The sequence below is a fragment of the Streptopelia decaocto genome (assembly GCF_964273445.1).
Source record: "Streptopelia decaocto genome assembly, chromosome: 19".
In the NCBI taxonomy this organism is placed as follows: Eukaryota; Metazoa; Chordata; class Aves; order Columbiformes; family Columbidae; genus Streptopelia; species Streptopelia decaocto.
In genome coordinates, this window is record NC_138674.1 from 192,703 (window position 1) to 215,571 (window position 22,869).

The 22,869-nt window shown below is 62.8% G+C and overlaps 1 protein-coding gene across 4 annotated transcripts; it reads left to right on the top strand.

Moving 5' to 3' along the window:
- Positions 1 to 418: 418 nt before the first annotated feature.
- TEAD3 (TEA domain transcription factor 3) lies at positions 419 to 22,576 on the top strand. 4 transcript variants are annotated; one of them, XM_082068921.1, is made up of 14 exons: positions 427 to 580; positions 10,646 to 10,899; positions 13,680 to 13,744; positions 15,052 to 15,114; positions 15,238 to 15,300; positions 17,424 to 17,435; positions 17,720 to 17,857; positions 18,065 to 18,108; positions 18,210 to 18,271; positions 18,576 to 18,709; positions 18,827 to 19,000; positions 19,183 to 19,323; positions 19,520 to 19,672; positions 20,122 to 22,576. In XM_082068921.1, the coding sequence occupies exons 2-14, from the start codon at positions 10,764 to 10,766 to the stop codon at positions 20,233 to 20,235; spliced, it is 1,299 nt and encodes a 432-aa protein (XP_081925047.1). In that variant the 5' UTR covers positions 427 to 580; positions 10,646 to 10,763; the 3' UTR covers positions 20,236 to 22,576. The 4 variants fall into 4 exon arrangements, with proteins under 4 accessions (XP_081925049.1, XP_081925046.1, XP_081925047.1 ...); XM_082068923.1 differs by lacking the exon at positions 15,238 to 15,300 and having other exon boundaries at positions 419 to 580; XM_082068920.1 differs by having other exon boundaries at positions 426 to 580; positions 15,052 to 15,300.
- Positions 22,577 to 22,869: the final 293 nt, after the last annotated feature.

The window sequence follows — 22,869 nt, forward strand, 5'->3', positions numbered from 1 at the left end:
TGGGGGCATGAGGAGGGGGATGAGGAGGTGGATGAAGATGTGGGGCACGGCATAAGGGTGTGCAGAGGTCAATGAAATTGTGCGCCAGGGGATGAAGGCGAGCACGGGGGGATGAAGGCGAGGACAGGGATGAAGGGGTCAGAAGAGGAAGAGGAGGGTGAGGAAGGCTCCTAGAGGGCGCTCCCAGAGCCCGGGCCGAGCCGGGCTCCCGGGCTGCCCGTCTCCAGAAAACCTCCGGCGGAGGGGAAGCCGCGCTGCCCCGTCTCGTATCGCTGCTGCCGCCGTCGCCCCGGGGGCGCGGGCGGGGAGGGAGGGAGGGTCGGGTGGAAGGAAGGAGGGAGGGCCGGGAGGAGGGTCGGCCCAGCCCCGCCGCCTCCTGATTGACTCCCAACTTTCTGCTCCTCCCTTGCATAAACTTTCCCGTCCCTGCGCCTGGCTCCGTGCGCGGACCCGGGAGCCCGCCGCGCTCCCCGAATTCCTGCCGCGCCCCCCCCGGCCCGGCCCCGGCCCCGGTCCGGCCTCGGTCCGGTCCCGGTCCCGGCACCCACGGCCGGCCCAGCCCCTCCGGAGCACGGAGCAGGTAAGCGCTCGCCGGGAAGAAACTCCCAACCCCCCTTCCTCCTCCTCCTTCTCCTCCGGCGCCTCCTTCCTCCCGGCCCGCAGCCCTCCGGCTGCACCGAGCCCGGCGGAGCGTGGGGGCGGCGGGGTCGCTCCAGCCCTGGCCGCTCCCCCGCCGTCCCCGCAGCCTCCTCGCCGGGGCTCCCCTGCCTCTCCCCCGGTATGTGTGTGTGGTGGGGACACAGCCGGGGTGTCCCCAGGCTGTCCCCAACTCCTCCCCCGTCGGGTCCTCAGACTCCCGCCCCGTCGGGGCTGCGCTGCCCCTCCGGCTCTTCCGCTGGGTCCCCCCGCTGCGGCGCATCCCGGGGTGCGCAGCGGGCGCGGGCTATAGGGTTACAAAGAGGCCTTGTGTACGGTATAGCCCATACGTCGGGAGCGTGTAGGGCGCGGGCGTCAGGCGTTACATAAAGCCATAAACCGCCCCGTCTGCCTCCCGCCCCGGCCGAAGCCCCCCGGGAAACGGCGCTGGGGCGGTCCCGGGTGGGGTGTGGGCGCTACACGTGTGTCACGTTACATGTGTGTCACACACATGTAGGGGACATGACCATATGCTGACTGTATGCTAAGCACTTTGTGCCTCGTCATAGGGGCGCATTGCTAACGAGGCAGCAATTAGATGTATAATTTTCAGCAGTGTGTCATCTTTATTATTATTATTATTTTATTTTTACACCCTCCTTGGGTTTGGGGTTGTGTTTTTTTTTCCCTTAACCCCCTTTGAAATGAAAACAAGGCCAAACCCTTGCAGTGCCGCCCGCTGCCGCCCCCCAAAACTGCTCAGGCCCTATGCAACACGTTTGTCATGTACTGGCTGGAAAAATGCCCCATATTTTGGGAGAAACCAGCTGGAATGGCACTGGTGGCCCTGCCCCATTGCTGTTGGGTGGTTGGCATGGGGTGGCAGGGGGACAGGCCAGGGCAGATGTTTTGGGGGATTTTGGTGCTTTGCGGGGAGCTGGGGTGAGTTGGGCCAAGTGACCGGCCCACCAGTGAAGTGTTAATCTCCGGTGTCAGGCGCGCCGGGGTATTTTGGGCTCCAGCGTCCTCACTCCCCTCCTATCGCTTTACCCTGTGCCGGGTATGTGTGCACCATGAGTCAGGGCTTTGGCACTGCCCAACCACCCTGGGGGGCCCTGCCAGCCCCACTGCCATGCCCTCCCTGCTTTTGGGGTGCTTGTGATGATGGGTGGAGAATTGGGGGTCTACCAGGCTTGTGACCCCCTCATGCAGCCACTGGCCCTGGGGGCCTCTGCGGCCCCAAAACCCTTCCCTGCATCCAGCTTTTTGGGGTGGGTCACCAGGGTGGGTCATTTCCCTGTGGGACAGGAGGAAGAGGGTCCCCAAAGCGGACAAGGGACGAGGACTCGCCAAGGTGACCCAACGGCAAAGCTGGGGAAGAAGCGAGTGGTGGCGGCAGGGCTGGGACAGGTGACAGCCACTGCAGCACCACCTGAGCAGCGTTCCCCACGCTTCCCTGCTGGAGACGACAGGAGGGGGTGTCCTTTTGGAGAACGTGCTGGATTTGGCCCTGTTTGGGTTTGCAGGGCCGGCGTTCCCATGGGAAGGGGCTGCGATGGGTGGGGGGTGAGCGGCTGCCCCCTCCTAACTGGGTGACATGGAGGGACCTTCTTGTCCCAGGGGACGCCGAGCGCGCAGCTCTCTCCCTGGGCTGGGCGTGTGGATGGCACTGTCTTTTCTGAACAAAACAACCCTTCGGAAGCGGCAGGCTCTGTGAGGGGTTCCAGGCGCCTGGTGCGAGCGGCACCTGGGTATTTTGGGGACCCTCAGCGCGACCATCAGGGCTCAGCTCTGAGTGGGGGGATGCTTCGGCCGCAGTGCTTGTGGGGGGCAGAGGGGCGCAGAGACAAACCCTCAAGCAACCATCCCACCTCTAACATCCCCCTCTCGCAAGGCAAAACCCCCTCCAGTCTCCACGTCCATCAATTAAAGGGACTTGCATCCATTTCTCATGACGTATAGTCACTATTTATCACAGTATCAGAAACAGCATCTCCTTTTAATCCCCATTACTGCCCATCTTGCCACCACCGAGCAGGCCGGGAGCTGAGTCCTGCTGGCCCTGGCGCTGTGCTGGAGGACGGAGCCTTCTCCCGGCGGCGTGTGAGCAAGGCACAGCACTGGGGAGCTGGGGTGGCAGTGGTAATCAGCTATAATTAATGTATTAAAAAGCAGGTAACCGCGCAGCTGCCGTCAAACACACAGTGAGCACGAGGCCAGTGGCAGGTGAGCTCGGCAGTGGGAGCAGCATGTGCACGCGGCTGGTGGAAAGGGGGGAAATAGGCAATTTTGGGCTGTTTGCAGGAAAAAAATGGCTTTTCTTGCTCAGTTTTTGTCCTTCCGTGGGAGTGGAGGTTGGAGGGAAGGAGTGGGGAGTGGGCTGCAAAGCTCTAACCAAGGCTGCTGCTGGGGTTTGTGCAGCGAGAGCCAACCTGGGCTCTTTCCGAGGCTGGGATCCCCCTGTCTGTCAACAGGCAGGGTGGATGCTGTCCAAAAAACGTCCCGTCTCTAGGAGCTTCTCTTATTAAATCCTTGACAGCAATTGCAAGGGGCTGGCAGGGCTGCCGTGGTGTTTGCGCCACCTTGGGTGCTGCTGGTGGATGGGATATAACCGAACACCTTTGGTTTTGGGAGCTCACGTCCCCGGAGGGTTTGCCAGGCGGCCCGGCTGCGCTCTGCGCTTCTCACCGCGTCCCGTGCTCGGTGGGGTCGGTGCCGGGCTGGGCGCGTGCCGGGCCGTGGCAGCGGAGCCGGGCACCTGCGTGTTGCGGTTGGGGCAGCACCTGAAGCGCGTGGGCGTTCGCTGTTGCCACCGTCACGTGGTGGCTTATGAAATGTTTTTTTGGAGGGAGGGAAGGTAATGATGGGGTGAGCGGCGGGCCGTGCCCCGCGCGGGGCTGCAGCGCGCGCAGGAGCGGCCCCCCCGCCGCAGCGCGCACCGATCCCGCTGCGGGTCTGGACACGCCGCTGCAGCTCCCGGCGCGTTGGCTTTCCCTGCCTGTTCAATGGGAGTGAGGTGCCCGGCAAACCCCCCCGTGGTGCTGACAGCCACTGGCCGGCCCGTGGTGGGGGGTAGAGGGTCATGAGGTGCTGGGCACTGTTCCGTGCTCCCTGTGCAGCTGGTGGCCCGTTTTGTGGTGGCCGAGCCCTTTGGAGGTGACAGGCCATGAGCCCCATGTCTCATCCCTGGCGGTGGCAGCTGGTGGCCCTGCAGGGATGGCGCTTGCATAGGCCTCTGCATTGGCACAGCTGGTGGGATCCTGAGGGCGAAGGGTCTGGAGAAACATGACTGTATGATTGCATGAAGCACGTCCTATTGCGGTGGCGCAAATCCCGCCAGAGCGTGTCCCCTCACCTGGTCCCAAATGGATGTGACACTCTGATGTCTCCAGCATCCTCCGTTACGTGCCGTGAGACAAAACCCACTGTGCGCGCTGCCACCGTCTTGCAGCTGTGTCAGGAGCTGCGCTGGGCCTCGGTGCTGGAGCTGACCCGAGCTCATCCTCAGCTGTTGTCTTGAGAGCCAGAGGCACAGAGGTGACCTCAGTGCACTTCAGGGCTGCACTTCGACCTGTAGGAAATAACACCGGGCAATGCTTCTGTGCAGCTGGCGAGTGGGATGTGAGTGATGGAGGAGGCTGGTTTATCCCCTTCCCCTCGCTGCGGGGGCCCGGAGCGTGCGCTGGCAGCGCTCCCTGGCTGCAGGGGGCTGCGGGGCTGGGACGGCAGAGCTGGAGCTAATTTTAGGAGGTGGGCAGAGCCTCGTGGGAAGCAGCCGGCTGGCGGGTTGTGTCGCGCCGTGGTGCCCACAAGCACTGAGCGAGCGCTGGGGGTCCCCGAGTCTGAAGATGCTGCCGTGGGTTGAGGAGGTGGCCCTGCATCGGCAGCTTGGCTTTCCGCCATGGGGAAGAGCTGTGCCGCTGCTCGTGCCGGGGCTGCTGGAGGGGCGACAGGTCTGGGGACAAAAGCAGGGGCAATGTCCCGGGTGCCCGACTCCTGGTTTGCATTATCCAGGACGCGGCTGAGTCCCACGTCGCTCCGTGCCTCAGTTTCCCCGTGGCCGTCTCGCCGGCGCTCCCCCAGCAGGGTGCGGTGGAGGCAGGAGGGCTGGCCGGGCTCAGGGATCCTCGCCCGGGAGCGCCAAGCCTTATTATTTCCCCACGACTGTCTCCTCCTCGCTCCTCGTAAAATTAGATCCAGCTGTTCACAATAGCCACTAACTTCTCTCCGGAAGATGTTCAAAGTTTACAGAGCGGAGCGGCGCGGCGCGCGTGGAGGATGGGCTGCGTTCCCATGCCAGCTCCGCGCTGCCTGCCCTTCCCCCCGGCAGCTCGGGCAGTTGGGTTTCGGAAGAAGCGCACCCACAGGCAGGCACGCGACCCCCAGCCCGAGCGAGCACTGCGTGTTTATCTAACCAGATCTTCTTGATCTGGGCGCTTCGTAGTCCGGGAGCGAAGATCTGGTGCAAGACCCCACTTTCTCCCTGCCCAGCTTCTTGCCCGTATGCTCGGCAGGCAAGTCGGGAAGGGTGCGTGCGTGGGGCTTGCTCAACGCTCACGCGTGCCTGTGCTCATCTGTGGCCTTCGTTTGGGCCCTTCGTTTGTGTGGGGTGGCTGCTGTGCCCCACTTACAGCCTCGTGCGGTGGCATCGCAGAGCTGAGGGTCAGGGTCTGCCTCCAATATTTGGGCGTCACCGTGCAGAGCAGGGGATAGCACACCGTGCCGGCTCCCCGGTCCCATTGGGCCATGCTTCTTGCTGGAGCTCCTTCATTTACTAAGAATACTGCCTTTGTGTATTTTTAGCAGCTTTCCTCCCCAAGGACTCCAGAGCAATTTTTCGATCTGCGGGAGCAGGAGTTGCGGTGCCCGTTTCCAGCTCTTGGCTCGGGCAGCGGCGAGAGGTGCTGGAGAAGGCGATGGATGCTCCACACGGGCACCCGCTGTGCTCCTGGAGCGCGGGGGGGTTTGCGCACCGGCCTGCTGGGGTGACAGCTCACAGCAAAATGGTGCTCAACCAAAATACCCCTTTCTGGGATTGCTGATGTGGTTCGCGTGGGGCAGTGTTAATACAGCTGTTAATACAGCTCCTGCATTAAATGCGCGGCCTCTGCCTGGCGCTGCCCAAGCTTTGTGAACTCATCGCGGGAGGGCAGGGGAGTGTGTCTCCTCACAGGGGTGACAGTGGCCAGGTGACATTGCCATGTCACGTTTTGCGCTGGCCAGGGACATCTCTGTGACTCAACTGGGATGGTAACACCCGGCAGCCCCCACCACCTGTCTCTCGGGTGCCTGGGGGGATCAGCTCTTGCACCCCACCTCCGCCGGGTGCCTCCTCCTGGTTGCTCGACCGGAGCGTGGTGGCGCCAGCCCCGGGTCCCGCTGGGTGGCGGTGGGTGCCGCGGCACAGGCGGCAGGTGCAGCTGCTCCCTTGGCAGGGTTGAGTTTCGTGGGGGTGGAGGTGGCTGGGGGTGGGTGTGAAATGCATTGCAGCCTTCCTCCTCCTCCTCCTCCTCGCCCGGCAGCCAGCGTCCCCTGGAAGACATTCTCCCTGGTCCTGCTGCAATGGCATAAAATTGGGCGAGCAGCAGCCGAAACTCCTCGGTGGAGGTGTTTCTCCCCCCAGGAACGGGGGGAGACCAGGAACCTGGGACACCTGGCCCACCCCAGCAGTGGGACCCCGTCCCTCGGGGCTTCCCCTTGGCTTCGCTGACCCCAGAGACCCTTAGCTTCCCCTTGGGACAAGCAATGCTGGTCTCTGGGGACTCGAGACACAGTGGCCACCCTGAATTCATCTGTAGGGGACGGTGAGTGGGAGACACCCTGGGATGCGCATATTTTGATGCAGGAGCAAAGCCAACTCGGCAGTCCCCAGTGGGTGCCGTGCCCTGGCACTGGCTGTGACATGGGCCACCGATGCTGGGGCTGTCACGGGACAGCTGTGGCAGTGGCCCGTCCCCGGCAGGCAACTCCAACCCTGTTGTTTCCATCCAGCTCGTTTCACAACGCAGAAAGCAATTAATGCTGCAAAAGCTTTCTATTTATGCGCTGCTGGGTGAAACGCCCCGTCCTGCCTGGGCAGGGCGGCCGTAATTGGGCCAGGGAGGGAAGCCAGGTTACGGTGTCCGTATGTCCCCTGCCCTCGGGTCTTGAGCAAAACTGGCTCAGGTTCTTCAGCAGCCGAAACCCAGTTCTGCCACCCTGCTGGGGCCGGAGGAGACGGAGGGCTTGGTTTGCACACCTGTGGTTCTGCCACTAGCAGGGAGCATCTTGGTGAACGGGGCCGTCGGTAGGACTAAAAAGGGTTTGCTCAATCCCCTTCTTACTCCCTGCCCAAATTTTCTCTGGGCAAATCACTCAAGTTCCCCTCTTGTTCTCTCATGGCCCTTTGGGATAGGGGGCTGAGCATCCCTTAGCCTGATGCTGCCGGGTGAGGATCAGGCACGTCCCTGCTGGGCAGGGGGCTCCGGGCTCTGCGGGGAGGCGGGGGGACCCTTTGGCTGCGGAGGTCTGGCCGGAGCAGGGGCCGCGTGCCCGGGTGGCCATGGCAGTGCTGCGGACCCCGGTGGGACGCTGCCACGTGGCCTCCTGCGGTTTCCCTGCTCCGATTGCTTCCTGAGCTGCCCGCCAAGCCGGAAGGGACAGGAAGCGATAGAAGAGAGGAAATTAGTCGGGCTGTCTCACAGGGAGCCCACCAGGCGCATGGGGGGCTCTGCCACCACCTGGGTCCCCAGCCCGTGCCAAGGGCTCCTGCGTGGGCTGGGTGGCCCGTGGTCCCTGGAAGGGAGGTGCAGACCTGGGTGGGAGGTGGCAGGGCGGCCGCCCTTCCCTTCCCTTCCCTTCCCGAGCCAGGGAATCCCTCACCACAGCCCCACAAGGGCTGGGAAGAGGAGCGCGATGTAAACAAACCTCCTGCACCCGTCCTGCCCGCCAAGCCCGGTCTTGCTTGGCTGCTGCTGCCTGCCCAGTGGGTGCTGGCCGTCCCCAGGACAGACACATGCCACCCTGGACGGTGTCCCTTGTGGCATGGGGGCAGAGTTTGGGGCAGGACCGGGGGCAGGGTACTCCTGAAGGGTCCTCGGGTGAGGAGGGCTACTGCAAACAGTTCGTGGCTATTGCGAGGAGAGTGCTGTGGGGTTGTGCGCAGCCGAGCTGAGGGCGTCAGGGCCCCGCGCGCAGTGCTGGGCTCATCTGCAGACAGGGCAGCATCTTCCCTGGCACGTCATGGCCTTGCTGGGGCCCCTGGGACCCCTGCAGGGTTTGGGTTTGCTGCGAAGGGCTCCCCAGCGGCGCTGCGCGGCTGGGGCTGCCCGGGCCTGTCAGTGAACTTTTATCCTTTCGCCCGGGGGGTCTGGGTGCAGGGGAGAGGGAGGAGGGCTGCGTCGCCTGGGCCCCTCGCGTGGGAAGGCAGGATGGAGCTGGGATGCAGCCAGACCTCCCCACTTTGCAGGGTCTGCTGGGCCCCCGGTGTCCCCAGCACCATGGGGGCTTGTCCTGTGGGGTCCTGGTGCTGTGGTTGAGGGAGCCCCAGGTAAGGAGTGGACCTTGGGGCTGCTCTGCCTCACACCTTGTCCCCCAGGTGTTGTCAGCTGGGGGTGCGCTCTGCTCCACGCCCCCTGTGCCGCGGGTGCCGTGCTCTGCGCCCCTGGCAGTTTGGGGGCACACTGCAGCAGTAGCCCCGAGTGCTCCCCTCACGTGCCTGTGCCCCGGTCCCTGTCGCGGCTGGTGGTGCTGGTCTCGGCAGCGCCTGCTCCTGCCCTCAGCCCCGCGCCCGGCCCCGGGGGTGCCCACGGCACCGCGCCAGCCACAGCCGCTGCCTGCAAGACCTTGCCTTCCCCTCACCCACCAGAGAACACCCATCTCCTCAGCACCCCTCCCTCTTTGCCACCTCCTCTTTGCTTTTGTAGGTTTTAAAGAGGCTTCTCATCACCTTTCGAGGCTCTGCAGCCCCAGGTAGCTCTCGCCACCCGGCAGCTGCCCGCACCAGCCCTGGGTCTCCCTCGCACCCCCCGCACATGGTGCCTGGGCCAAGCTCTGTGAGCCCGTGGAAACACTGTCCCCATGCCCTGGCGCAGCCCTGGCCTTGAGGGGAGATAAGGGTGGCCCCGGCAGCATCCTCCCACCCGTCCAGCAGCCGCGGCGGAACTTGCAAGGGTGCAGCACCCTCTAAAGCCTTGGGCTGGAGCATGGCACCCCAAAATGGCAGGGGGAAGAGGGGCAAACGAGCTGGGTGCGGAGGCTCCATCCTGGCATGGGTGCCGGCAGGCAGCCCTGCTCACAGGGGGCGAGTGTCCCCGCTATGGATTGGGGGCCCTGCAGTCCCCAAGCCCTGCAGAGATGCCTGTGCTGTGGGGGAGTGACTTCTGCCCCTGGTCCCCGGGGAGCAGCTGGGAGGCAGGAGCCGGTGACATGTTTTCTGGCAGGTCCAGTCCCCTCCCTGCCCAGAGCAGGTCTGGCCGGTGGTCCTTCCGCAGGCCGTCCAGCCGTGCTGGTTTCCTAATTACTCCTGTTGTTGGTGTTTTGTAAGGGCTGGGTGGAGCGCGGCGCTCGGCGTGCCTTGCGTCAGCGCGGTGCCTTGCCCCCTCCCTCCAGGAAATCCAGTGTCTCGGCCTGGCCAAAAGCAGGTTTGGTGGAGGAGGAGGAGTCGCTTCCCTGCACCTTGGCCAGGTTGCCGGCATCGCCCTCCCTCCTGTCCTGGCTCCCCCAGCCGAGGCACCGCACACCCTGTGTCGGAGCCACGCTGTGCTCGCCGGGGAGCGCGGGATCCTGCCGAGGCCGTCCCCGTATGCCACTCTTGCTGTCCGTGCCTGGTGCCTTGTCCCATTGTCCCCTCGCCCTGCCATCCCCTCACCCTGCTCAGTTTGGTCAATGCATCCCTTGGGGCTGCTCTGCGGTGCCACGGGGCTCGGGGAGCGGCGGGCCCGTCCGGCACCGCTGCCGCCATCCCTGCCTTGACTGGCTGGCTCGATCCTACAATCCAGTTCTCCTTATTTGGCCACAGTGCTCGGCAAGAGGGGGGCGGTGGGCAGGGCGGACGCGGGGACCAGAGGGGCTGACATCACATCGCGGCGAGAGGGAGCGAGATGGGGAGAGGAGGGGGGAAAGTTTCTTTTTTTATAAAAGGAAAAAAAAAACAACAAACCCAAAGCCAGGCCTCGCAGCGCGCTCGAGCCAGCAGGCTGCTGCAGTTCCTTTAAAAGGAGATGTCTGCGCCGGAGACCTTTGTACACTCCCAGCCCGGCCGGGAAGCGCAGCGGCGCAGGAGACACCTCTCCGCTCCCATCGCCGGCAGCTGCCGCCAAATATGTTATTGCAAAACACTGTGCCGAGAGCCGGGCAAAGGGAGGAGGAGGAGGGTGGGAGGCTCCCCGGCATCCCCCACCAGCCGGGCAGTGCCCAGGCTGCGCTTCCGCAGGGTGAGGGGCTCTCCCAGTGCCAGGGCAGGGCTGCCCTGGGCCCCGGCACCTGGTTCCCATTAGCGGCTCTGACTGCAGCTGCCCAGCATCTCCCTTCACATCCCGGCTCGGCCTTTGGCAGGCACGGTGGAGCGAGGGTTTTTGGGGCCGGGGGTTCGAGGGCAGCCTCCCTGAGGGGGTGGCGGGGGTGCTGGTGTGGTGGCGGGGCTCGCAGGCTGCGGGGCCGCTGCTGCTGCGTCTCACGGTGTCACCCGTGGGCGCCGTGTGCCCGAGCTCCTCGTGTGGACGGTGCAGCGTCCAGACTCTTTTCTTCCCAGACTTTATTTGGGTGGACTCCACATGGCTGCTCGTGTTTTGATTTGGGGATACTAACTGAAATCCTGTCTCTGCCCCCAGGGAAAGCCTTTTTCTGTCTCTGCCCCACATCGGGATGTTGCTCCCAGCCCTGGGTGCGAGCGGGGACAGGGCCAGTGTGCTGGGACCACACTGTCACTGCAGCCCCATACTCCCAGCACAGCTGGGGATGGCTGCAACCCCAGTTCCTCCATGGGACCAAGGGTCTCCAGGTCTAACAGGTGTCCCCTGTGTCCCGGCAGGTTGTCACGTGTCCGTGGGGGCTCGGGGTCGGAGCCCAGAGCAGCCAGCACCATAGCGTCCAACAGCTGGAATGCCAGTGGCAGCCCCGGGGAGGGGCGGGAAGATGGCCAGGACGGCATGGACAAGAGTCTGGACAATGATGCCGAGGGTGTGTGGAGTCCGGATATCGAGCAGAGCTTCCAGGAGGCGCTGGCAATCTACCCGCCCTGCGGCCGGCGGAAAATCATCCTCTCGGATGAGGGCAAGATGTACGGTGAGTGATGGAGGCAGCACCGGTGAGTGATGGAGGCAGCACTGTGCTGCCGGCCAGGATGGGGCGGCTGGGGCGAAACAAAACTTCCTGCCCCAGTCCCACACTGGGGAATTGCCCTTGGGCACCCGAACCCTGAAAGCAGCTTCGCAGGGCTGGGCCGGGGAGGTGGCAGTGACCCCGTCCCGTCCCTCTGTGCTGGCTGTCCCTCCCGCTCCCTCCCTCTCTTGGCCATGCTGGACCGACTGGTTTGGTGAAGCCATCAGGCAGGGAGGGGGTGTGGGCGGGGGCGAGTGCGGGACTGCGGGGCCAGCACCAGCCCTCCCGCTCCCGTGTGCCTCTGCATCGCTCCCCAGACCTTCCCCAGCCGGACCCGGTGACAGGGAGCAGCTGGTGACAAGGGCCACCCGCCCAGCCCGAGTCACCAGCACCTGGCCCAGCTTTCCGTGACTTTGTTGGCAGCAGTGGGGCTGGTCGGTCCCGCTGGTGCAGGGAGTGTTGGGGGGTGTCTCAGCCTGGTTTTGGTGTCTCCCGTAACAGCTCTGTCTGGGTGGCTCTGCAATGGGGAGGAGGCGGCTGGGGTGGGTGATGCCGGCAGGGGCTGGGACTGGCGCAGCTCACCTGCTGCTGACAGAGGGGCAAACGGGACACGGCTTTGCAGCAGCACTGTGCTGCTGTCCCCGTGCCAGCTCCCTGCGCCGCCCTGTTTGCCGGAGCCCCCAGCCCGGGCTGCTGGGGATGCTGGCCAGGGGGGAGCTTCCCAGGCGGGTGCATTTTTTGGATTTCTCTCGGGATATCTGAAGTGCCGCCAGGAGCCGGGCCCTGTGCAGCATGCCGAGCCCCGACCGGTTTTTCCAGCCTTTTGGAGACATCTGGCAGCTGCTTAAAGAGGCAGCAGCCTCTGCCGGCTGACTTTCATCTCCCCCCACCCTGCTCAGCACCCCCCCACTGGGACCCCCCAGGACCCCTGGCCGGCGGTGCTGAGTTTACCAGGAGCCCAGGGCTGCTGGTGGCACAGGCAATGCCGGCATCCGACATAAAGGTGTGCTGGTGCCGCTGCTTCCACCACCCTCCCTTTTTGGGGGCTCCCATGGGATGCCCGTGGCCTGGCCGGCCCATGGGCTGTGCCAGCGGCGTGGGGGCGGCGGAGCAGGTGGGAGCTGGGGGCAGGGACGGGCACGCTGGCCCCCGCGCTCCCTCACTGCCCGCCCGGTTATTTTTAACCCAGCCTGTCCAACTGGTTCACGTGGTTGTGTCAGGGGAGAGGAATTTGGGGAATGTGGTAATTTGGAGGAGGACGTGCCCTCTCGGAGGGAATGGCACGGTCTTGGGTGAATCACGGGGGACAGGGACGGGGTGCGCGGGCACAGGGACGGTGGCGGGGACGCTGCCAGGGTGCAGCCCAGGGCGATGGCCGGGCCGTGGTGTGGGGCAGAGCAGGCACAGGAGGTGCTGGGCACCGGGTGCTGGGCTGGCGCTGCCCCGCCGCAGTGTGTGAAGACTCCCACATTTGTTTCCCATGTTTTTTTTCCCGTGTTTGTTTCCCATGGCCTGGGGACGGGGAGGCACAGGACGGGACTCGGGCGCGGGCTGTGCGCAGGGGGACGCTGCGGCGCTCGGTGAAGCCAGGGCCCGGCGCTGGGTCCCTCTGCCCGCGCTCCTTGGCAGCGCCATGCCGCGGTGTCCCCGCACCCGGGCCCGCCGGACAGCCCGGGGGACCTGGCGCCAGCGAGGCCGGAGCTGCGGCAGAGGGACTGTGCTCCGGGGGCACCGGGCGCCATACTGCCCGTGCAAGGGGTGTCCAGCTCCCCAGACCCACAGTGGCCCCAACCGCCCACCCGGCAGCTCCGGCGCGGCGGGGGCACCGCGCGGCACAGCCGCCCCGCGGCACCTGGCCCTGTCCGTCCCTGCTGTCCCCCAGGAGAGCCCAGTTGCTGGGGGCTGGGAGGGGCCGCTCCGGGTGGAACAGCGAGGGGAAATTTTTTTTTTTAAGGGGAGTTTTTTTTTTAAAACCGAAACCCGCTCCAAGGGCATTTCAACAAGTTCCAACCGCGACCATCTGGTCCATTAAAATAAATCTGGCGTGCCTGGCCGCCCCCGTGTGTGGGGGGCGCGGCGGCGGGGGGGCTGGGACCAGAGCTGGGGTAAGAAAGCTCCCAGCTGCTCTGACGTTTGAACGTAGATTGGCCACAGCTGGCCCCTAAAATGTGGTGCAAAAGCAACTTCTGCTTTGAATTAGACCCAGGACGTTAGGAAATACTGGTGAAAAGGCCAGCGCAGCTTGCGGACGGGAAGCAGGGTGCAGGGGGCGCCCCGGGTCCCCTGTGGGAAGGGCTGCGGGAGCGGGTTGATGGGCTCCCCCGGCGTGCTCCAGCTGGGATGGCTTTTGGAGGGGGTCTGTGGCTGCCTGTGTTTGGGGGCACCGCTGTGGCAGGGGTCCCTGGTGGTTGTCGCCCCTCTCCGAGCCCCCTGAGTCTTGAGGCTGCCAAATCCGGTGGGGTGGGGGACACAAGGTGAGTCCCACTGGCCTAGAGGGGGCTGGCCACCTCCGTGTTCCCTCAGGCCACCCCCGTGGCCCCTTGGGCCAGACAGCTGTCATGGCAGCGCCATCTCCTGGCAGTGCCTCTTTATTAAGGACCAGCCTCGCTAAGGACCAGTGTTGTTAAGGAACAACATCATCAAGCCGGGCTGGGTGGGACGGGGTGGGGGCCGAAGGCTCCTTTGGGGCTGATGCCCCTGGCCCCCCCGTTTCCCAAGCACTGACCCCTTGGCTCTGCCAACAGGTCGTAACGAACTGATAGCCCGGTACATCAAGCTGCGTACAGGGAAGACACGGACGAGGAAGCAGGTGAGGCCATTGTTCTGCTTTGTCTGGAGGGAGGGCTCGGGGGCAGTGTCAGGCAGGCTGGGGGAGCGGGTGTCTGGCTGTGTCACACGTCCTCTGCATCCCCTGCTGGAGCCACCGTCACCAGTGGGGACCCTTGTCCCCTCCGAGGAGCTTTGTCCACGATTGCAAACACCCTCAGGCTGGTCTGTCCCAACCTGACCTGAGGATGCCCTGAAATTTGGGGTGTGGGGGCAGGCAGCACCCAGCTGGGGTCACCCCGCCGGTGGCAGGAGCCCCTGAAGTCCCCATCCAAGCAGCCTGTGTGTCTGTGCCGTTTCTCCTGGCCGCTCCACTGGATCCAGAGACCGTTCCTACCGCTGCCCCTTGCTGGGCTCTAAGCTGCTTGTGCCAGACACCGCGGTGAGGGAGGGACGCTGCTCCCCACACTCTGGGGGGGACATCCCTCCAGGACTGGTGCCACCATCCTTGTGTTCAGACCAGCTGAGCAGTGCTTTACTTCTGGCTTAAAGCCTCAACTGGGCCCCCTGAGCGCCCCCTCCATGGGCGGAAGTGCGCGGCGCTGGTGAAAGCCGTGCGCCGGGGGCTCGGGAAAGGCACGGGGGAGCGTGGATGTGGCACTGACCCCTCTGTGCTGTTGTGTTCTGGACAGCCTGGTGTCCCTTCTTGGATGGCCTGGCGCTGGTGGGAGAAAGACCTTGCCAAAATGAGCCCCGGTGCCTGTTAGGTGCGGGAACACTGATCTGCGCTGCGCCTTTCCTGCCTGTACAGCCCCTCTGCTTTGGATCCTGCTCTTATAGGGGTCCGGACACACAAAAAATCTCTCTTCTCACCTTTCCCACCTGCAAAATCAGCAGCAGCCCTGGGGGAACGAACTGGACCTCCCTTGGGACAGGTGGCCCCATGGCAGCCCCAGCTGGGGTACCGCAGGGGCACCCCAAACCAGACAGGCCGTGTCCCCGGTGCTGTGTGCGGGCAGCAGCTCCTTGTGCTCACAGGGGCCGGGAGGAGCTGTCTGGGAAGCCCCGGGAGGTGGTAAACACCGACCCTCCCGCTGCAGCAGCTTCACCCAGCCAGGGGGAACACAGACCAGCATCAATCAGTGCAGCACCAGGGCCCCCCCCGGTTTTCCTCCCTCCAGCTCACAGCCAGCACGGGACCCTCAGCACCTCCAGAAGCATCACCCTGGCAGCCCCGCACGCTGCCCCCTCTCTCCACGTTCCCTTCCCCGGGAACAACGTCCCCCCTCGTGGGGGGAGCATATCTTCACACTCTGTATTTTCCTTTCCGAACGGCGTGGCGGGCGCTAGGTGTCCAGCCACATACAGGTTCTAGCTCGGAAGAAGGTGCGGGAGTACCAGGTTGGCATCAAGGTAGGTCGCCGCCCGTGCCCAGCGTCTGCGGTGGTGTCTGTGAGCATGGGCAGCCCTCTCCTTCCTCCTGCTCTCCTCTGGTTGACGGCTCTGCTGTTCCCCTCTCCTGCTCTCTCTCTGCAGGTCTCTAGCCACTTGCAGGTTCTTGCCCGGCGGAAATCTCGTGAGATTCAGTCCAAGCTGAAGGTACGCGCCCCCCGGCCCTGCCTGGCCCCCGCCTGCTGACACTAACACACTCGGCTCTGTGGTGTGCCGCTTGCTTTCCTTTATTACCTCTCTTTTTTGGTGTTTTTTTTTCTTCCCCCTCCCTCAGCTCCTGGGACTAAATGGTTTTTAGAGGCATCATTGCAGGATGCCCAGAGGGAAATGCAAAGGGGGTGGCAAAGCCTTCCCTCTCCCCCAGGAGGGTGAATTTGAGTGCCAAATCCTCTCCTTTTGCCCAGGCAAGGACTCTGCTGTGGGGAAATGGGGGTTAAAACCCTTCTCCAGTGATTCTCAAGGGCTGCTCCCTCTTTGGGGGCACCAGGGGTTCATCCAGGAGAAGAACACCCCAGAGCAGCCAGCAAGGCAAAGTGAGGTTCAAGCACGGGGTACAAAGGGGCCCCCACCGCATCCCAGGTGGTTGCAAGCCTGTCCCGCCCCAGCTGAGACCTGGCCCCACTCGTGATGGGTGCTGGGGGGATGTGCCAGACCTGGCCCCACTCGTGATGGGTGCTGGGGGGATGTGCCAGACCTGGCCCCACTCGTGGTGGGTGCTGGGGGGATGTGCCAGACCTGGCCCCACTCGTGATGGGTGCTGGGAGGATGTGCCAGCCTGGTGGCTTGTGGTGCACCAGGCTCTGAGTACGGCCCAGGTGACACCTCGGGGATGTGGGTGGCAGCAGGTCCAGACGGGGCCGTGCTGCTGGGGAGGGGGCACAGCAGTACCAAGGAAGGGGCACGGCAGTGCCAGGGCAGCCCGTGGTTCCAGAGACCAAAGGAGCTGAGCGAGGAAAACTGGATCATCCTCTCTTCTCTGGTTGGCTTTTCCTTCCTTCCTTCCTTCCTCCTGGCTGGAGCCCGACTAACCCTTCCGTAACTGTTCCCACGGAGCTTTGTGGCGGTGGGGGGAGGATAAGGACGGTGGGAGGGGGGCGGGTACGAGCAGGACTGGGGGCATCGCCGAAGGAACGAGCCCTGCTCGGGCTGGACCCATGTGCTGCGAGGGGGGGACAGAGCTGTCCCCGCTGTGTGACTGCCGCTGGGGACAGGGGCTCCAGGCTTGGCTGTGCTCCTGGGTTAGTCCCTGCTCCGTCACCCCAGGGAGCGGAGCCTGGAGCAGGATCCAGGGGACCTTTCAGCCCCTTGCCGTGACCTCAGGATCCCAAAAGCATCGCCAGCTCCCTGTCCCTCCGTCCCGGGTGCTGTGTCCAAGCCGCTGACACCAAAGGCTGGCAGCAGGGACCACGGATCCCTGAGCAATATGCTGTGCAGAAATGTGGATGTAAAACGTCCTTTCCCAGCCACATTTCAAGGCAAATCCCAGCGCAGGCAGCCCAACGCTTGTTGTGTTGAATGGAAACTCCCTTCTGTGAGCAACATATATATTTCTAAGGTGCAGTCGTGTGTGTGTTAGTGTTGCCCAGCATGTGGCTGCTTGCCCACACTCCTGCCCTGCCCTGGGTGAAAAGAAATGAAGCGACTGATCCCTGCGGAGGGGTCGGAGGGAAGTCGGAGGGCGTGCGGAGGAGCAGCACACGCCAGCCCTGGCGATGCGGCCGGGGGAGCAGCCCGGTGCCGGGTCAGCCGCAGAGCCCTCGGCTCCTGCCGCAGCCTCCGGAGCACAACCCAAGAGGAAAAATAATTGGTCTCCTATATAAATGCACACATGGCATAGCGGGGGCTGTTACCAGGGTCTCCCTTGCGGTGCCTATAGGGGAGCTGGTGCCACTGTCCCCGGGTGCAGGCGACTTTTGCTGGGCAGGAGACGGGTGGCTCTTCCTCTCCGTGCTTTTTGCGAGTGTTTGGGGGCTGCTGAGGGGGTTTTAAAGGATAATAAAGACTGCGAAGAATATTAAAAAGCCAACAAAGGTGCAGGTCTGGCCCACCATAGCAACCCCCAGAAAATAGCGTGGGGCTTTGGGGTCCTGTTCCCGGCAGGATAAAGCACGAGCATCAGCACCTGCGTGTGCATCCTGCGGTGGGGTGAGGGCTTCGCTCCCCAATCGAGGGGTGAGCTGGGGCGCAGCTGAGGGTGGGGCTCAGGGCACACGGCGCCTGCAGCTCCCACGAGGCTCTAACCATTTTTTCTTTCTTTCTTTTGTGGACAGGCCATGAACTTGGTAAGTTGAGCTTGTGTTTGTGATGCCTTTCATTCCCTGTTGCCTTTTGCCCCCTCCTGTGGAGGGGACAAACCCTTTAGACCCTGGCCGGGGGGACACACCTTCCAGACCTGGCAGCTCAGGGGACATTTGCAATCTTATCAATTAAAATGGGTGAATTTGGCAGGGCCTGCTCCCCGGCCAGGCTGCGGGACTGGCTCCGAGCTCTGCGAAACCTGCCAGGCAATTCAGAGGGGGGTCTCAGTGTGCCCGTGTAACTCCCCGTCTCCCTCCTGTCTCCTCAGGACCAGGTCTCGAAGGACAAGGCTCTGCAGAGCATGGCTTCCATGTCCTCCGCGCAGATCGTGTCGGCCAGTGTCCTGCAGAACAAGCTCAGCCCCCCGCCTCCCCTTCCTCAGGCCGTCTTCTCTGCTGCCCCCAGGGTGAGGACAGCCCCTGTATGGGGACACCCGGGGGGACACGGGGGATCCCCATCCATGAGCTGCACAGCGGGGAGAGGTTCACCAGTCCATTGGCCCTGGTAGCAATGCAAGGGGGGTTTGGGGACTCCCCCTGGTTTGCAGCACGTGGGGAGGGGGAATTTAGGAGGTGTCAGAAGCCACTGACTCTTCCCTGTGTTGTTCTCACAGTTTTGGAGCGGCCCTATCCCAGGACAGCCTGGACCCTCTCAGGAGTAAGTACAAGACCCCTCCCCTGCGTTGGGCAGACCCCCGCCTTAGCGAGGGCTGGGGCACCGCAGGCTTCGTTAACTTAACGATGCTCTTTGCTTTCCAGCATTAAACCATTTGCACAACCAGCTTACCCCATCCAGCCACCCATGCCTCCATCACTAGCCAGTAAGTGCTGTCCTCGCCCCTGATGGGTCCTATTTGTCCCCTTCCCATGCCATCATCCCAGTCATGGTGCCACCCACCTGCAGCCCCTCCCCAGCCCTGCCACAGGAAGAACCTGGGTTTGAACCTGTCCAAAAGCCCCACGGTGAGCAGGACCCCGCTGCTCCCAGCTGTGTCCCCCCAGTCCCTTTCCACCAAGGAGTGGGACCAGCACTGGGAGACACGGGAGGGCGGGGGACATGGTAAGGACAGCAGCGCTGCGGTGGTGCAGGGGGGCTCCCCCGGCTCATGGCCGTCCCCCCGCCAGGTTACGAGCCCTTGGCTCCACTCCCGCCAGCCGCCTCGGCCGTGCCCGTCTGGCAGGACCGCACCATTGCCTCCGCCAAGCTCCGGCTCCTCGAGTACTCCGCCTTCATGGAGGTGCCGCGGGACGCTGAAACGGTAACAGTCCCCTCCAAGTCCCCACTGCCCGGGTGGACCGATGCTTGTCCTTGTGTTTGGCGGCATCTTGCTTTCATCTGACCTCTCATTTTAACTTCCCCGCCCCGGTCATTACAGTACAGCAAACACCTCTTTGTGCACATCGGCCAGACGAACCCCTCGTACAGCGATCCGCTGCTAGAGGCCGTGGACATCCGCCAGATCTACGACAAGTTCCCTGAGAAGAAAGGTGGCCTCAAGGAGCTCTATGAGCGTGGACCCCAGAACTCCTTCTTCCTTGTCAAATTTTGGGTACGATGCTGAGAGGAGGATGGGGAGGGTTGTCCTTGAGCCACGGGCTCGTTGCAGTTGGGCACCCTGCCGGTGCAGCGGGAGCATCCTGAGCAGCTCCATAAGCTGGTGCCCCACGTCCCAGGTGGGAGGTGGGTGTGATGGCACCTAATCGGTCCCTCTCCCCGCTCTCATCTCTCCAGGCGGATCTGAACAGCACGATCCAGGATGGGCCAGGAACTTTCTATGGTGTCAGCAGCCAGTACAGCAGTGCAGAGAACATGACCATCACAGTCTCCACCAAGGTCTGCTCCTTTGGGAAGCAGGTCGTGGAGAAGGTGGAGGTGAGTCCTGTGTCCCACTCATCTGGAAGGGCTGAGAACTGGGCCTGCTGTGGGTCCTGGGACGGAGAAAGCCCCAGGTTGGGTGTAGGACACGTGGGTGATGCCTGTCCCGTGGGTGGGGCGGAGGGGACATCTCCCCATGTCGCAGTTGGCGACGCTGCTGGTGGGGAGGCCGCTGACTCTGCTGTCCCCGCAGACGGAGTACGCGCGGCTCGAGAACGGCCGGTTCGTCTACCGCATCCACCGGTCCCCCATGTGCGAGTACATGATCAACTTCATCCACAAACTCAAGCACCTCCCAGAGAAGTACATGATGAACAGCGTCCTGGAGAATTTCACCATCCTGCAGGTACCTCCCCTTCTTTTCCTCCCCGCGCCCACAGCCCAGCGGTGTTCGGTCGCCGTTCTGCTTCCTCGTGGGTTTCCCAACGGGGTCCTGGCCTGGTGCAGCTCTGGCCTTCCCCTCCTCTGGATCCTGCGCCAAACCAGGGCTGGTCTGGCGGCGTCGGGTGCTCGCGGTGCCCCTGCCCTCCCTCCTGCGTGGGGCAAACAGAGCGGCTGTGCTTGACTCTGCAATGCTCCAAAAAATGGGGTAGCAGATTTTTGGTGGTGCAAATAACGTAGCTGGGCCTGAACCCATGCAGTGCTCACACACTCCTCCCAGAATAACAGGTAGAACATTTTCCATGGTGCAGTTAAAGTCTGCGGTTTGAATGTCTGTGCCTCAGCCCATGCAACCCCTCGAACAGCGTCTCCGCAGGGGCACGGCCCCTCCTAACGCGCTCTGCTCTGCCGCAGGTGGTTACGAACAGGGATACCCAGGAGACCTTGCTCTGCATCGCCTTCGTCTTCGAGGTCTCTACCAGCGAACATGGCGCCCAGCACCACGTGTACAAGTTGGTCAAGGACTAGGGGCCCTCAGGACGGGGGCACGAGGGGAGAGCAGGGCGGGGGGGCGCGCAGAAAAGCCACCCGTGGCCATTGCCTCGTGAGAAGTCATTTGAAGAGAGGAGGAGGAGGAAGAAAAACAGTAGCCAAAAAAGACTGACTTGCGATCGCAGATGTTTTCTACTTAGGAAGAGTTTCTTTTTTTTTAAAAAAAATATAAATAAAAATAATTAAAAAAAAAAAAAAGAAGAAGGGGAAAGGAAGCGTAGGGAGAAAAGAAACCAGTGTCTGGTGCTGGAGGGGAAGTAATCGGCCCCATCAGAGTGGAGGACAACCCCTCCTGTCCCCTTGCTCCGGCGCGGTGCGGAGCAGAGCAGTGAGCGCCGACGGGCCGGGATGCGGCGTCGTGCCGGCGTGGTCTGAAACTGGTTGGCGCAGCCACAGCATCGGAGCTGCCTGGCAGGGCCCGGCGCTGCGGGTGACAGCGGGGACGTGGGGACAGCTGTGCCAGGGCAGGGCAATGAGGAGGATGTTGCTGCCTCCCTGGGGACCGGCCCCCAGGGTGCTCCTCTGTGCCCATCGGGCACGGGCAGTGCTGAAGGCGGGAGGGCATTGACGATGCAAACACTTTTTAAGGCTCTTTTTTTTTTTCCCCCCTTTTTTAAAAAAAAATAAAGTGCTTTTAAATACTTTTTTAAAAAGACACCATGCTTGTAATCGGGATTATGTCCCTGTATGGTGTCTGGGACCTGCTCCCCTTCCCACTGTGCCGGTGACTGGAGGAGGTGACACCGCTGAGTTTGCTGGGTCGGAGCTGTGCAGCAAAACCACTGGGCACAGGGAGCCGGCCTCGATGGCTTGGGGGGTCTCCATCAGCTCTCCGGGGTCACTGAACACCGGAGGCTGTTTATTTTACGCGGCGGCAGGATCCCCCGAGCTCTGTGTGCGCTTTCAGGGATTGCACTTGGGGGGTGACTCCGGCTAAATGTGTCCCCCCCCATGGTTGCTTGCTGAGGAGTAATGAGAGAGCAGTGAGGGCGGATTTGCCTGATTTACTTTGCATGTGTACATTTTCCGATTTTGTTTTTCCCCTTTTTTCCTGTTTTCTGTGCTGACCGGTTTCAGCTGCTCCCGCGCCGCTCCGGCTCGCCTGCGTCCCGCGGGGACAGCTGGGGACGCCGCTCACGCAGGGAGAAGCACGTTGTGCAGTGCAGGGCCAGGCTGAGAGTGGGCAGAGGTGGGGAGAGGGACAGAGGACGCGAGGGACACCAGGACAGGGACTGGGTCTGCTCGGCATTATTTTTATGGCTGCAGCCCAAAATAAGGCAAGGCAGGGTGCAGGAGGGGATGCAGAGGGACAGAGGGTGGGTCTCTATGGTGGTGGCACAGAGCAGGGTAGCAGGGGGCTGGCAGGGGGACGGGGAGCCTGAGGTGGGCAGGTCTGGCCGCGTTTCTTGTGCTGGAGGGAGGTACAGAGCCAGGGAGGGAGGGCAGAAGTGGTCCGAGGGTGCTGGAGCCCGGGATGGGGGGGACATGGAGGGTTAGGCTCGATGCTGCCGGGTGCGGAGAAGCAGAAATAACCCAGAGCTCAGGAAAGGGCCTTGGCTGCCACCGCGATGCCACGTGTCCCGTGAGGCACGGGGACTGTCACCTCTCACTGTCAGGAGAAGCCACCCGGCCCCGCACCCAGGCGAGGACATGGTGGTGGGGATGGATGGGGACAGCCGGTGAGCGGGGTAAAAGGGAGACAAAAACCCAGGGGAAGGCGCTGGCATCCCATCCCAGGGCTGCGCTGGGGACGCCCGGCTGAGTTCTCATATGTAGCATGTTTGTTTGTGGTTTTTGTGGTTCCTCTATCTTTCTTTCATTTCACTCACTGATCTAAAACTCTGGGAATGAAAACTCAGAACTTCCCCACCATAAAACGCAGGTGTGCCCCGTCCCGGCGCCTGGGGACGGAGCTCTTCGTTAACTGGACCGGTCTGTGCCTCCATCCCCACATCCCTCCTGCACCCCGACGGTCCCAGAGACACTTTCTCAAACCCCATCCGATCCCTCCGTTCTCCTCCAGTGTATTTATGAATTTCACATGAAGTACTGTTTATTTTTTTAAAGACTTTGTAAAGCTTACCAGGGTTACAATCACCATTTTTAGAGCTGTGTCAGTCCACAATGTTAAAAATCCATTTTTTTATGTATTATATTTTTTGTGTATTTTTTTTAATCCAGCTGTGATGGGTTGTATCATATATTTGTTGTGTTTACTGTATCTGTCCAACTTCGAAGAGAGGAGACTGTGGAGCTCCAAGAAAACTACGGTCTGCTGAAAAAGATATTAAAATTATTTGTTCATGGGTTGGCTCAAGCAGTTCTGAAGTTCTTTCTGTTCCTTGTGGTTTTCTTTGACAGCCGGGACTCGAGGGCTGCTGTGGCGCACAGAGCCCTCGGCGGGCACCGCCGGTCCGGGCCGCCAGCGCTGCGCACTCGGGTGCCGCGTCCAGCAGTTCCGCTGCGGCTCGCACGGCTGGCGGTGGTTTGCCTCGGAAAGGTGCCTGCTGGCCCAGCCTCCCCCTGCGGCAGCAGCGGCTCCGGGGACACACATTTTGGGGGGGCCGCATCCTTGCCTACAGCAGCCCCAGGTGACGGAGCGCTGAGTCC